Raw genomic sequence first — 16,267 nt, 5'->3', positions numbered from 1 at the left:
TTATATACGAAGGTATACCTTTAATTATGTATCGTTTATGTATATACAATAATACCATGTATAGCAATGATTCAAGGCCCCAACATTGACTCCCCTTGAGCCTCACCTCGCTCCTCGGTCTGTCTCTGGGTCTTCGTGTTCCTTGGAAATTCATCTCAATGTCACATGATAAATTGTAACGCTAACTGCTGACATAATAATTAAAAGCTATGTTTGTTGGAAGGCCGTGTATCAGCTGCGGGCAATAATTAAACATCTGTAGTGTTCTTGATCCTGTAATTTAGTTTCACAATAATTCGGTCTGATTGTTAGCATATACATATACAATGTATATAAAAAGTACATTTAAATATAGCTGTAAATCTTCCACAGTAACATTACTATAAACAGTAGGAATACCAGAAACATTTGATGTACAAACAATAATATTCTATCCGACACCAAAACGAATATTTTGAAATATACTCTGCAGATAGACCCACAACTAGTGATAGTGCTTCCTTGGTTTCGTCGTGTGCCATGCGGTCACATCGTTGACATACGGGTCTTCTTCGAGCAGTTGTCGAGCTGTCGACCTCTGCCTTCTGTCGTACTGGAAGATCTTGAGGAGAAGCATTTGGAGATCTTCAGGAGCTCGCTCACTTAGGGAGTAGCCCTGGTGGATCGCTTCCTCTTCAGCCACCTTGAAAGTGGCCTGAGGACCCTCCAGCTCATGGTAAGGTGGGTGCCCCGTCGACAGCTCCACCACAACACAGCCGAAACTCCTGTAAATATAGCAATGAATAATAAGGAGGAGGGTGTCCCATCGACAGCTTCACCAGAACACAGCCCAAACTCCTGTAAATATAGAGATAATGCGTAATAAGGAGGGTCTCCCGTCGACAGCTCCACCACAACACAACACAGCTGAAACTGCAAATATAAGAGATAGTGAATAATAAGAAACTGAATATATAATGGAAAGAAATAAAGGACAACACAAATAGTAACAGCAAATATTGACTGCAACCAAAACCCTTATTCACAGTATCAGAATTGTAACCGAAACCCTCATCCACAGTATCAGAACTGTAACTGAAACCCTCATCCACAGTATCAGAACTGTAACCAAAACCCTCATCCACAGTATCAAAACTGAAACCGAAACCCTCATCCACAATATCAGAACTGTAACTAGAACTCTCGTCAACAGTATCAGAACTGTAACCAAAACCCTCATCCACAGTATCAGAACTGTAACCAAAACACTCATCCACAGTATCAGAACTGTAACCAAAACACTCATCCACAGTATCAGAATGTTAACTGTGTTACTGACAGTCAATACGACAGTACTGACATCCAGTTCCACATAACATTTCTGTATTTTATACAGGCATTAACTATTCTAGTAGGAATAAAGATTGTATTATGCGAGCTTCTGCTAGCATAATACATTATTTTTATTCCTAATATATGATATTGACGATACTGAAACACACGAGGGTAATAATCTCTTTATCAAGCTTAATACAATGTGTTTTTGTAAACTGTACACGCAACTTTAATTCCAGTCCGCCATTACTAGATATTCAAATAGAGTAAGAATATGTGGCGCAGTGTATTTTTGAATGGGAATGACGTCAAACTCGAATGACGTCATTTTGGATGTCCTTACATCAAAATAAACTAGGGCTTAAGGTTTTTTGTTTTCTGAACGCTGGACAGCTTCCAGTGTAAAATTGCCATTGAAAGGTTTTTATTTGATGACGATGAATACATACGTCAATTATGGAGTGTCACCCAGGTACGTTGGCTTAAATGTCAATAAACCTAGTGCCGTGACCTCAATTAATTTACATCTAATTTGCAAAGTTATCAAATTCTCAATGTAGGCCTATGTGATCTGATAAATATCATATACTTTGATTGAACTGAATAAGATATTATATGATATATATATATATATATATATATATTAAATATATGTATCACAGAAAGACACCCTCACCAGACGAGATTCGTAAAATGTTGAATTAACTTTAACCAGTACCTCTCTAAAAACATTCAGGGCCAAATTTACGAAGCCTGTTTTCCTTAAAAGCTGGTGTTTAAGCATTGTAAATGTATGTAGTTACATAAACAGGTTTTGTAAAAGTAGATAGTTACATAAACAGGCATTGTAAATGTAGGTAGTTACATAAACAGGCTTTGTAAATATATGTAGTTACATAAACAAGCTTTGTAAATTGGGCCCTCAATATTTTGAAAGCAGCTGTTGATAAAAGTATTCCATTATTTTATAGTTAAGATACATCATTATTTTACTGTAATATGTAAACATTAACAATACCATTATATGCTTCTGACTGTGACAGTAAATAATTACACTCTTGACTGTTAATGTTTTACCATATATCGCTCGAGCGACCATATCTTTCTCCTCTGGAAACCTCGGGTGCCATGTAATGCCACGTTCCGCATCCTTTGGTGATACTCGGCATAGACGAAGTTTTGTCCTTCATTTCTCTCGATATACCGAAGTCTGCAAGCTTAACGTTGCCATGATCGTCTAACAAGATATTTGCTGCTATAATTAGAAAAAACACAACAAAAAAACAAAAACAAAAAAACAAGAAAAAATATCAAATTTGAATTAACAAAGATAATTAAATACACGATTAACTGGTATGTCTTTCACCATATCGTAGAAAACAAATGCAAGATCAGGTTTCAGCTGTAGTCCTATAGCTACTAGACTTGAAATTTGGCGAATGTGCCAAATTCATATCTCAGCCAGCCAAATCAAAGTTAACAAAAGTAAGACTGAAATTATATATTAAAAAAAAAACCCAACCTATTTTGGCGAACTAACAACCAAATAACTTCAATTCGCATGTTACTGATTTCGCTAATAATGAACTAATCATTACAAAATGGCTTAAACTGATCTAAATAGGATGTTGTACCATTCAGCGTTGTTGTAAATACTATTGGAAATTCATAAATGGCCACCTGTTCTTAAAAGCTGTATTCGGTGATATCATCTTATATAGTACAAATAACATCTAATATAGTATACACGTAAACCTGCCATGCAGTGACTCGATTTTTAACATGCTATCGAGATGCATTCCCATAGCCCATGCTTGATGTCATAATTACATCAAAACCCTTTAAGACAATCGCCATCATGCGGTTGTTATGGTTATACTTATTTTAATAGATATGGACAATAAACATTATATATTAATATTCATTGTCGGTATCACTCTCAATCTAAATGATTTCTTTCTTATATTAAAGTGTCTTACATTTCACATCTCTGTGTAGAATTCTTGGATCCATATCGTGTAGATAGGCCAACCCCTCGAGAATCTGTCTCGTGTAACGATGGATTTTATATCCTCTCAGTCGAAAATCATTCATCTTCAGGTGGACATCTAGAGATCCCTGCGTTAAAACATATATATATATATATATATATATATATATATATATATGTATGTGTATGTGTATGTGTATGTATATGTATATGTATATGTATATGTATATGTATATGTATATGTATATGTATATATATATATATATATATATATATATATATTTATATTAAAATACTCTTATAACGAACTGCAAGGGATCAGGAACATCGGTTCGTTATAGCAGTAGTTCGTTGTAAACATTTACAGAAGTTGGCCATTTTCATTTAGGAAGTCGGCCATTTTGAATTTTTCAAATTTCAAGACCATAAACACAAGAATTATTGCGGGTTTTTTTTTTAATATTTCATTTATCATCACCAGTAGAAGCAAATATGGAAATCAATAAAGCACGTTGAATCAAATGAGTTCAGTCACTCACGTTTTGAAACAAAGTTGATTAATGTGGCTAATTAATGTGTAGTGGGTGATTGGTGCTATAGTCCTATCCCATCGATCTACCAATGATTTGCAGTTACAAAATTAGTTCTGGGGAAAATGTTGATTATTTTTGTCTGCTTATTGAGCGTTGGTCTCATAGCCTACAGGGCTGTAGCGATGTCGGCAATCGAATGAAATACAGGCATAGCTACATCAACTTTACTTTGGAAAAACAGTGTTATTGTGTCCGTCATAATTGCGCATTTACCGAATACTGTTCAGTATTTCATAATATTTGTTTTACCTACCTTCAAATCAAAATAAATTATTATTTAACGCTAATTACAATGACTGTATAGTGAGTTGCACGTGTCAGTCTTATTGTTGGATACCAGCATTTAAACAAGCCCACAATAGCAGTGAAGGGAGAACAGACGATTAATTGCTCACTGCATTAATCCCATAATTTATACCAATCTACTACATAACCACAAGCGGCTGTTAACTGATTGGACTTAATAGTGCAGTCATGTTGGATGTATTGTCGTTAATCAATCGTTAATGCTACTGATTGATAAGATGCAAGTGAGTTGCACGTGTCAGTCTTCTTGTTGGATACCGGCAAAATGTCAAGGAAGCGATAGGGACTTAAACAAGCGAATCAATAGCAGTGAAGTGAGAACATACGGTTAATTGTGCAATGCATTACTCCGTCAATTGATAACAATCGAATAGGTAAATACACGCGGACGTTATCTGACTGATCTTATCAGTATAGTCGTTTTTTATGCATTGCTGTTAATGCTACTGATTGATAAGATACAAAAAAAATTATGATCGGTTCGCTGTATATGCACTAATTTACACTGAAATTCACAATTTTGACCAAAAAATTGGTTCGCTGTAACATTTAATTCGCTATACATAGTTCGTTCTATACATTAAAATTTATTAATACTATATAGGGGGCAAAATCTGGATTTACAATCAGTTCGTTCTAACCGGTAGTTTGTTATAAGCGTGTTCGTTCGTTCTAAAAGTACTTTACTGTATATATATATATATAAATCTGTGTGGTCCTTAACCATATGTCTGACGCCATATAACCGTAAATAAAATGTGTTGAGTGTGTCGTTAAATAAAGCATTTCTTTCTTGTTTTCTTTAAACCATACATTTTACTTGATCCCGAGGGTGTCCGGTTTAGCTGGTTTTAACTGTATGTGGATGGTACCATGGTTATAGTCTTCTGGCGTCCATCAGATGACTGAACGTTATGCTAGGCACAGACTGACAACTGCTTGCAGAAAGTTAGCCAACTTTCTAACTGTTTGTTGTCACTTCTACGATGGTCCAGTTATCAGTCCGAGCCTTTAACGACTTGTCGGCAGTCCAGTTGCCAGACTGAGCCTCTGATGACTTCTATGACTGTCCAGTTACAGACTGAGCCTCTGGCGACTTCTACGACGCTCCAGTTACCAGACTGAACTTCTGACGACTTCTACGACGGTCCAGTTACCAGTCTGAGTCTCTGACAACTTCTACGACGGTCCAGTTGCCAGACTGAACCTCTGACGAATTCTACGACGGTCCAGTTACCAGTCTGAGCCTCTGATGACTTCTACGACGGTCCAGTTACCAGTCTGAGCCTCTGACGACTTCTACGACGGTCCAGTTGCCAGTCTGAGCCTCTGACGACTTTTACGACGGTCCAGTTGCCAGACTGAACCTCTGACGAATTCTACGACGGTCCAGTTACCAGTCAGAGCCTCTGATGACTTCTAGGACGGTCCAGTTACCAATCTAAGCCAGTGTCGACTTCTACGACGGTCCAGTTACCAGTCTGAGCCTCTGACGACGTCTACGACGGTCCAGTTACCAGCCCGAGTCTCTGACGACGTCTACGACGGTCCAGTTACCAATCTGAGTCTCTGACGACTTCTCCGACGGTCCAGTTACCAGACTGAGCCAGTGTCGACTTTTACGACGGTACACTTGCCAGACTGAGCCTCTGCCGACTTCTACGACGGTCCAGTTACCAGACTGACCTTCTGACGACTTCTACGATTGTCCAGTTACCAGACTGAGCCAGTGTCGACTTCTACGACGGTCCAGTTACCAGTCTGAGCCACTGACGACTTCTACAACGGTCCAGTTACAAGTCTGAGCCTCTGACGACTTCTATGACGGTCCACTTGCCAGAATGAGCCTCTGGCGACTTCAACGACGGTTCAGTTACCAGTCTGAGTCTCTGACGACGCCTACGAAAGTCCAGTTACCAGACTGAGCCTCTGACGACTTCTACGACGGTCCAGTTACCAGTCTGAGCCAGTGTCGACATTTACGACGGTCCAGTTACCAGTCTGAGCCTCTGACGACGTCTACGACGGTCCAGTTACCAGTCTGAGTCTCTGACGACTTCTATGACGGTCCACTTGCCACACTGAGCCTCTGGCGACTTCTACGACGGTTCAGATTCCAGTCTGAGTCTCTGACAACTTCTACGAAAGTCCAGTTACCAGACTGAGCCTCTGACGACTTCTACGACGGTCCAGTTACCAGATTGAACCAGTGTTGACTTCTATGACGTTCCAGTTATCAGTCTGAGCCATTGACGATCTCTACGACGGCCCAGTTACCAGTCTGAGCCTCTGGCGACTTCTACGACGGTCCAGTTACCAGTCTGAGCCATTGACGACCTCTACGACGGTCCAGTTACCAATCTGAGCCTCTGGCGACTTCTACGACGGTCCACTTACAAGTCTGAGCCTCTGACAACTTCTACGACGGTCCAGTTACCAGTCTGAGCCTCTGACGACTTCTACGACGTTCCAGTTACCAGTCTGTGCCTCTGACGACTTCTACGACGGTCCAGTTACCAATCTGAGCCTCTGGCGAATTCTACGACGGTCCAGTTACCAGTCTCAGCCTCTGGCGACTTCTACGACTGTCCAGTTACCAGTCTGAGCCTCTGGCGCCTTCTACGACTGTCCAGTTACCAGTCTGAGCCTCTGACAACTTCTACGACGGTCCAGTTACCAGTCTGAGACTCTGGTGACTGCTACGACGGTCCAGTTACCAGTCTGAGCCATTGATGACCTCTACGACGGTCCAGTTACCAGCCTGAGCCTCTGGCGACTTCTACGACGGTCCACTTACAAGTCTGAGCCTCTGACAACTTTACGACGGTCCAGTTACCAGTCTGAGCCTCTGACGACTTCTACAAGGGTCCAGTTACCAGTCTGAGCCTCTGGCGAATTCTACGACGGTCCAGTTACCAGTCTGAGCCTCTGGCGACTTCTTCGACGGCCCAGTTACCAGTCTGAGCCTCTAGCAACTTCTACAACGGTCCAGTTACCAGACTGAGCCCCTGATGACTTCTACGGCGGTCTAGTTACCAGTCGGTGCCTCTGACGACCTCTACGACGGCCCAGTTACCAGTTTATGCCTCTGACAACTTCTACGACGGTCCAGTTACCAGGCTAAGCCACTGATGACTTCTATGACGGTCCAGTTACCAGTCTGAGCCTTTGACGACTTCTACCACGGTCCAGTTACCAGTCTGAGACTTTGACGACTTCTATGACGGTCCAGTTACCAGTGTGAGCCTCTGGCGAATTCTACGACGGTCCAGTTACCAGTCTGAGCCTCTGGCGACTTCTACTACAGTCCAGTTACCAGTCTGAGCCTCTGACTTCTACGACGGTCCAGTTACCAGACTGAGCCACTGGCGACTTCTTTGCCGGTCCAGTTACCAATCTGAGCCTCTGGCGAATTCTACGACGGTCCAGTTACCAGACTGAGCCACTGCCGACTTCTACGGCTGTCTAGTTACCAGTCTGAGCCACTGGCAACCTCTACGACGGCCCAGTTACCAGTTTGAGCCTCTGACAACTTCTACGACGGTCCAGTTACCAGTCTGAGCCTTTGACGACTTCTATGACGGTCCAGTTACCAGACTGAGCCACTGACGATTTCAACGACAGTCCAGTTACCAGACTGAGTCAGTGTCGACTTCTACGACGGTCCAGTTACCAGGCTAAGCCACTGACGACTTCTATGACGGTCCAGTTACCAGTCTGAGCCTTTGACGACTTCTACCACGGTCCAGTTACCAGTCTGAGACTTTGACGACTTCTATGACGGTCCAGTTACCAGTGTGAGCCTCTGGCGAATTCTACGACGGTCCAGTTACCAGTCTGAGCCTCTGGCGACTTCTACTACAGTCCAGTTACCAGTCTGAGCCTCTGACTTCTACGACGGTCCAGTTACCAGACTGAGCCACTGGCGACTTCTTTGCCGGTCCAGTTACCAATCTGAGCCTCTGGCGAATTCTACGACGGTCCAGTTACCAGACTGAGCCACTGATGACTTCTACGGCTGTCTAGTTACCAGTCTGAGCCACTGACAACCTCTACGACGGCCCAGTTACCAGTTTGAGCCTCTGACAACATCTACGACGGTCCAGTTACCAGTCTGAGCCTTTGACGACTTCTATGACGGTCCAGTTACCAGACTGAGCCACTGACGATTTCAACGACAGTCCAGTTACCAGACTGAGTCAGTGTCGACTTCTACGACGGTCCACTTACCAGCTTGAGCCCCTGACGACTTCTACGACGGTCCAGTTACCAGACTGAGCTTCTAACGACTTCTACGACGGTCCAGTTATCAATCTGAGCCTCTGGTGACTTCTACGACCGCCCAGTTACCAGGCCGAGCCTTTAACGACTTCTAGGACGGTCCAGTTACCAGACCGAACCTCTGCCAACTTCTAGGACGGTCCAGTTACCAGTCTATGACTCTGACGACTTCTACGACGGTCCAGTTACCAGACTGAGCCTATGACGACTTCTACGATGGTGCAGTTACCAATATGAGCCTCGGACGACTTCTACGAAGTACAAGCTCATCATACCGAGAAAAAACATAAGCTGATGACAGGTTTGACATGGTTCAAGTATATTAACTATGTCTGGGCTACTGACATTTTGAATGACTTGCGTATTTGCCGGAAACAGACAATCCTTCAAAGGGGCCGATCCTAGTTTCAGCACGTGAAGATGGACATTAACTTCAGTTAATCTACAAACCTACAACACATCTGCATACGAAAATAACAGAGAGAAGCTAAAATATGTGATGTATAAACGGGGTAGTACCGTCTAAAAGTAACTAGCGCCTGTGTTCTCGGACGAACGGGCGGTTTTAGAATGATAAAAAAATGGATTTCGGGATGTTTTTGTTTTTTTTAACATAATATAATACTGTTGAATATCTGTAATATGGGAAGTTAACTTCTTTGAGTTCAACATGAAACTTAGGAAAAGAAGAAGGAAAAAATGGAAAAGGAGTAAGGATCAAAAGGAAAGGAAAAGAGGATTGAAAGAAGCAAGTTGTGTTTAAATTTAAAACAAAATTCACACATTGATATTTATTATAAATACTTTAATTAAAAAGGTCAAGCCAGGGGGTCCATTGTTTAATAAATAACTCATAGTCGCAATTTTTTAAAATAATATATTTTTCTACATCAAATTTTGTTTGTAATATGTCTTTAACGCTGGTAATATGTCTTTAACGCTAACGGATTTAATAGTGAGTTATTATAATACGCCGTAGTGTTTAAAAACTAGTGTCAGTCGCTTTAATTTTCTTACCCCTGACATATAGTCCATGAAGATGAAGAGCTTGTTGTCATCTTCGTCATACCCACGGTATCGTACAACCCGTTCGTGATTTGCTCGTTGCAGAATCTGAATTTCTTTCTCGAAACTTCTCCTAATCTGGAATTGAAAACCGATAACAAAGATTAGACAAAACCAAACTGATAGAATCTGAATGGCAAAACCGTAATACATGGTCAGGGCCATATCTGTGCACAATGAAGAGTCGATTGAGCATTTGGCAAAATAGTGGATGATTCTATGAATTTCTGTCTGGTGCTTCGTCTATAGGAGGATAGCCACTATCAAAGAGATCCTTTACTGGATATTCCATCCCTCTTGCATAGCCAGAAGCAGGACTGCCACTCCCAGACTGGTTTACTAAATCCAAAACTAGGGGCGAGACGTAGCCCAGCGGTAAAGCGCTCGCTTGGTGTGCGGTCGGTTTGGGATCGAACCCCGTCAGTGGGCCCATTGGGCTATTTCTCGTCACAACCAGTGCACCACGACTGGTACATCAAAGGCCGTGGTATGTACTATTATGTCTGTGGGATGGTGCATATAAAAGATCCCTTGCTACTAATGGAAAAATGTAGCGGGTTTCCTCTATAACTGTGTCAAAAATGACCATATGTTTGACATTCAATAGCCGATGATTAATAAATCAATGTGCTCTGGTGGACCGTGGTGTCGTTAAAACAATAAAAAAAAAATAATAAAAAAAAACCACACACCCAAATACATGTAGTATAGCACCGATCAGTTTTTTAGATCTAACTTGTATGCACCCGAATAGTGTTATGAAAGATGAAACGTGATTGGTTAATATTTTAACTAGTATTTTCAGATGAAATATCACGTGGACAAACAATTCATGCAAATATTTTCTGATCTACTGTTTGTCAACTGGTGATTTAATTTTATTCAGATCCCACTGAAAACGTATTTTGATCTTTAAAATATGTTGGTTTAATTTAATTTATAATTGTACCTCAGTGTCGCCTGGTAAGCAAGTAAATTCTTTAACTGCATACATGTCTCCTGTAGTTTTGTTTTTACGAAGATAGACAACTCCGTAACTCCCTTGACCCAAAGTTTCTTCTTCAGTCGGGTTGCCAAAATTATCACAACCTAAATAGTATAATGGAAGAAATAGTAGTAGACCGTGGGCCCACTATAACCCCCCCTGCCCCCCCCCCCCCACCCCCGGGATTTTTTAAGATGAGTATATCTTTGAAGCCTATCCATAGACATATTCAAATCAGCTTGTCTGCAGGCAATCTGTTGGTGGGTGTGCCTGTAGGGCACGTTTGAGTGTAGGCACCCTATTTATTTTTAACAGGGCAAATTTCTGATCAAGGTGAATGTTCCACATAATTTTCAAAAATATTTGAAAATAATTCTGAACTATATCACTGCTTTTACTTTAAAGCTGGGTTACTGGTGAATGTATTCCACCAAAAACTAATACATTTTTCGCATCTGACTAAGTATAGTGAGTCAATGAATTTGAAATGTCCCGAGTATTACAAACATAGTATATGATAAAACTGCATGGCAATGTTGAAGTTAACATGTATACATATTTTGAACAGGTTTAAGACACCATTATGAATGCTATTCATGCTAAATTACATGTTCATAACAACAAACCACAAAGCAATGCAATATATGTGGTATGGATATAGTACCGGGGGTATACTCACCAGCAAAAGTTACACAGTTCCCGATATACATTATTCTCTATGAAATGTGTACATGTATATATACATACCGTACCTAAAACATTGTGATCCTTTTATTATTGTATTGTATTTAATATCTGAGGGCAGCATTACTTAAATATGGTGCAGTACATGTTGTCTAAACCATTTACATGGATATTTTGAATTTTTTTATTTTACACACAAGTCTTACAAACATTAAAAGTGAATTTACATACCATTCTAAGCAAGTCTACATTACATATACAATTTATCTATCTCACAACAGTTCAACTTACAATAGCTAGTTGGGTTTTTTGTTGCTTTTTGTAATATTTTAGAATTGAAGTTCTATTTATATTACGCTTAACTTATGTTTTGGTGTATATAATTGATATCTACATAGAATATTGTCATCAGGTAAATATCTAGCACTATAAAAATATAACTTTCATTCCCAATTCTCAACCATTTTATGTGACCCAAATATGACATATGTGAAGTTTACAATTTTCTATTTCTACATCCTTTCTTTTATTCTATAAAGTAGATGTTAATAACAATTACAAAACAATATAATATGAGGTATGAATAATTATATACTTCTCAAAATAAGTTACTAGTAAGCAATGTATTAATTTCTATGTATACACATACTTAGGATTGCCTGAAGCTTTTATTATTAAAAAAACAAATAGACCTGGCTTATTTCTATAACATACTGAGGCTTCATTTTCAAATGTGGTTCAAGCTTATATACAATGTTCACAAATTTATGAAGATGTCTCTCTGTTCTTAGTACCAGCCAATTATAAGTACCTTTCCTTGGCATTTCCTGTGTGTTAAAACATTTACAATTCATCTCTCTCACAGAAGCTTGTACGATTTTTAAAAACATATTTGTATTTAAATTGTGTTTAATTTATGCTTAGGTTTATATAATTGACATCAGATATAGTCATCAAGCATATCTAGCACTTGACTTTCTTTCCTATTTCAGTTTTATCATCTGACTCAAATATAATGTCTATTATGTTCACAATATCTCTAATTTTTTATTTTTCCTCTGGACCTTTGCTCTTGTTCCTCCCTCAAAACTCTTGCATTATCAGATCACAAACCATCCAATTCAGCTTCAGTATTTCTTTGGACATTTCTCAGCCATTTCTATGTGGTTGAGGAATACCCTGGACTTTGTGATATGACTAATATGAGACCATGGCAATTTGCTCTCTTCCAATTTGCTCTATTGGTACAGCATATTTTCAGGGAATATCTACTGGATGGAAGGTTTGCAACTAATCCACAGTAGCATAATAACAGCATTTGTGGTTTGGCACTAAATTTCTCATGTGAAAGGGGTTCTTCCAAGCCACACTTGATCAAGAAATCCCTACAAAGGTCTTAAGAGACTGGAAGACCTTTTAAATGAAAAAAAGAAAAGAAACTCTGCCCTCAGCTTCTTGGGAAGAGGGTTCTATTTGTGAGACAAAGTACATGTTTCAAATGCAAACCATGTCTGGGGGAGTTGTAAAGTATACAAGAAGATGCAGAAACAAAGATTATACTTCAATGTCTGTACATTGCTGCCAGTTCACCATCTCAGATACGAAAATATTTATACACTCAACTTGGCAACAAGAGGCATCTTATAGATGTGCACAGCATCATTAAGGATGCAGGGAAGACATCAACTAGCAATTCCAGCTGTGCTTGCCATTACTGGCTATGATACCAACAGTGCTTTTATGCAGAATGGAAAACTGGAAGTTTTGAATATTCTCAAGCAACACCAAGACTTCCTTGAAATGTTGTTAGCTCATGAAGTTCAGCAAAAATCGATGTTCATATATTTAAGAAGCATGAAAATGCAAAGGAATATGAAAGGAAGTCAAAACTTTCCTAGACAATATTTGATGTAGAAACTAATTATATACACCTGAGCATAAGTTAAGCACAATGTAAATATAAAGGCAAATCTAAAAATATTACAAACACAGACTAGTATAAGATGAACTTTTGTGACATAGATGACATGTACATGTAATGCAAAAGAAATTATGTACACAAAACTGATGCTTTAGATTTTTAACACTGGTGTTTAGTAAAGAGGGACATATTCATAATATTGATGTACATATATGTATACTCAACACAATTAATTAAGGGCTAGTACCCTTTCTTATATTATAATATAATTCTTTGTTACTGTCATATTATTTTAGCATGTTTTGGTCATATATATGGCTTCTATACATTGTTTCAGTAAACCTTTACTGGTTATACATGCAAAAAACACTGGGTATTTCACATACTTATGAAAAATATTGAAATGAGCATTGGGCAAGTATTTGTTACACATTTGTTCAGAATGTTTTTTGTTATTGTGTTCCCTCAAAATTGTTATTTAAGTCATTAAGTTCAAGAGCATGCCACAATGCTGACAACTTTCAACCGAAGAAGTTGTATTTTCCCCCATATTTAAGAAAAATGCCAAAATATCTATTGGACCTTAATTAATTTTGTTGAATAATGCTGCCTCAATATATTAAATATTTTAATAGTAAAAGGTTCAAGCAGCCCAAAATATGTGTAAATATAGAAAATAATGCATTTCAGGCATTGCTTAACTTTTGCCGATGAGTATATCATTATTCATACCACATATTGCATTGTTATTTGGTTTGTTACTATTAACATCTAGTATAGGATGAATATCATTCATTTTGGCCTTATATCTGTTAAAAATTTATATGGATGACAACTTTATCACTATATTTAATTTTTCAATATAGTGTTTTGGGGACACAAAATGTACAAATTCAAATGGCGATATTTCTTTAATCCACCAACATTTTTGCTGCAGACAAGCAGATATTAAATTCATATATAATGAGGTATCTAAAAATACTTGTCTCCAAAAATCCCGGGGGGGGGGGGGGGGGGGTTTCGGTATCTGGCCCATGGACTATAGTATAGCGATTTTGGAATAAGATAATGACGCAATTCGGCGAGATTTAAGTTGAATCGCAAAATGCCAATGTGTAGTTGAATTTTACGATTATATTTCATTATTAAATTGAAAAAACAAAATCGGAAAATGCCAATTTGCAGTTAAATTTCACGATTATATTTCATTATTAAACTGACAAAAAGCTCATTCGAAAATCAATTACATGTGCATACATTTCTTTAAAAAGTTCTTTTTTCATAATTATTTTATTTGCTTAACTGAAACAGATGTCTTGGTCCAGTTCACAGAATTACTATAATCCTGTTCAGTTGTTTAGATCCTAAGTTTTTTGCAAATGTTACGTTTAATTCCTATTCAATCATTGTTTTCTTTACATTTGCATGAAAACAAACCCAAACCCCGACAGGGTTTATATGCAATTCATCTAAAATGTACAAAGTTGACTTGTTTCCATTTTACAAAAATCTCCGTATGTTTCGAATACAGGTTCGTTCTCCTATAAATAACTACGGCTATTTGCATAACAAAAGCATCACTCTATAGTGTGTTTCAAACTAATGTTCTTTTTCACCTTCCTAGCGGAATATATGCAAATGTAAAGAAACCAAGGATTGAATAGGAATTAAACGTAACATTAGCAAAAAACTTAGGGTCTAAACAATTGAACAGGACTATCATAACCTTTTTGAAACAATTTATTAAGCGGTGTTTCAGGAACCAAATTAGTTGGGGTTTTTTGCTATAGGCCTACTATAACGTTGGCGTTGGAATCTGCAAGGGGAGGCATGGCACAAGGAAAATTAGCCACCGAATTCCGAAGATATATAATGTAATACGCCTTAGTTGAAATTAATATATAACTGACATCAATGTCTAATTATATTAAAAGTGTTTTGTCACATTACATGTAGATACAGTGCATACTGATAGGTATCAAACTTACTGCATCAGTCCGCATTTTACTTAAATGGAGAAACGCTAGTCTTTAAACATTACAGCATATTGTTCACTATTAGAGCCGTTTATGATTACTGAAATCAAACATTACTTATATTTTATTGTTTAAATTATTCATTTCCGTTGATCCGAAGTGTTTCTGATGATCCTGTTGTTTCTAATATCACAAAATACATGTTTCATATTTATGAAAACGCACGTGCGTCTAGCGGTTATTGATTGATTTGACTGATTGAATGAAACATATTATCATAGTGGAAGATTTACTGCTATATTCAAATGTTCTTTAAATATTTTTAGCGTTCATATACGATTCAATTAATTGTTAGTTTGTCACCTGTCAATTATGCAATAACTTAGACTTTAGTTACTTAGGGGCTAGCAATCAGACCAATTAGTTTGAAACTAAATCACTGCAATCAAGACACTGCGTATTTTTAATTAATGCCCCCAGCTGATACCCGGTCTGCCAACAATTAACTATTAATTATTACGTCAGCAGTTAACTATTATACTTTATCATGTGACACAATTCACAAAGATGTCTTACTCTGGATATGTGGCTGGGGAAATGCTACTGACAGGAAATAAATTACCAAGGAACATTAAGACGTAATCATTTTAGCCGAATCTTATAACAGAAAAACAGAAAGAGACAGACGGATACAGAGACCCAGAGAGGAGGTGAGACCCAAGGGGAGACCGTTGAGGTCTCAGTGGCAATGTCAACTCTATGGTTCACCTAAGAGCTTAGACATATATATTTTATCTGTATCACCATGTTATTAATAATGTTAATGCTTGAAAATAAAATACAAGAAACTACATCACCAACTTGCGACTTCTGTTCATTCAATTAACATTTTAAAACTACGCTATGTTAATATTTTATTGCATATAATGTACAAATGGATTGGGCACAAGTTATCCAACTGACGAGGCCCTCTCCTAATAACATACAATAATGACAATATGACAATAACGGCGACTACAATTATTACAAGAATATACAAGAAATTAAATATTCAAAGAGAAGTATATACATGAGAGAAAAAACAAAACACAGAAGAAAAAAAAAAATAATAATAATAATAATAATAATGAAAATGACGAACGAAGGTGATTT

The 16,267-nt window shown here is 38.2% G+C and overlaps 1 protein-coding gene and 1 long non-coding RNA gene across 2 annotated transcripts; both read right to left on the bottom strand.

Moving 5' to 3' along the window:
* Positions 1–13: 13 nt before the first annotated feature.
* Positions 14–2,836, bottom strand: LOC121388030 (mitogen-activated protein kinase kinase kinase 3-like). The gene is made up of 2 exons (XM_041519227.1): positions 2,392–2,836; positions 14–764 (listed from the first exon to the last, which is right to left on the bottom strand). The coding sequence occupies exons 1-2, from the start codon at positions 2,502–2,504 to the stop codon at positions 485–487; spliced, it is 393 nt and encodes a 130-aa protein (XP_041375161.1). The 5' UTR covers positions 2,505–2,836; the 3' UTR covers positions 14–484.
* Positions 2,837–3,361: 525 nt separating this feature from the next.
* On the bottom strand, positions 3,362–10,583 carry LOC121388533. The gene is made up of 3 exons (XR_005959980.1): positions 10,499–10,583; positions 9,502–9,627; positions 3,362–3,432 (listed from the first exon to the last, which is right to left on the bottom strand). It is a non-coding gene; the product is annotated as an uncharacterized LOC121388533 (long non-coding RNA).
* Between the last annotated feature and the right edge of the window lie 5,684 nt (positions 10,584–16,267).

This window comes from Gigantopelta aegis, chromosome 14, assembly GCF_016097555.1.
Source record: "Gigantopelta aegis isolate Gae_Host chromosome 14, Gae_host_genome, whole genome shotgun sequence".
Taxonomy (NCBI): domain Eukaryota; kingdom Metazoa; phylum Mollusca; class Gastropoda; order Neomphalida; family Peltospiridae; genus Gigantopelta; species Gigantopelta aegis.
The sequence above is the reverse complement of the archived record's forward strand: the minus strand, read 5'-3'. Positions and strand labels throughout refer to the sequence as shown.

What these genes read in the sequence shown, in the direction of transcription:
- LOC121388030 (XM_041519227.1), bottom strand. Translation starts at nt 2,504, where the DNA reads ATGAAGGACAAAACTTCGTCTATGCCGAGTATCACCAAAGGATGCGGA. An exon ending in GGTCGCTCGAGCGATATATG is followed by an intron (nt 765 to 2,391) that starts GTAAAACATTAA and finishes CTATATTTACAG; the next exon opens with GAGTTTCGGCTGTGTTGTGG.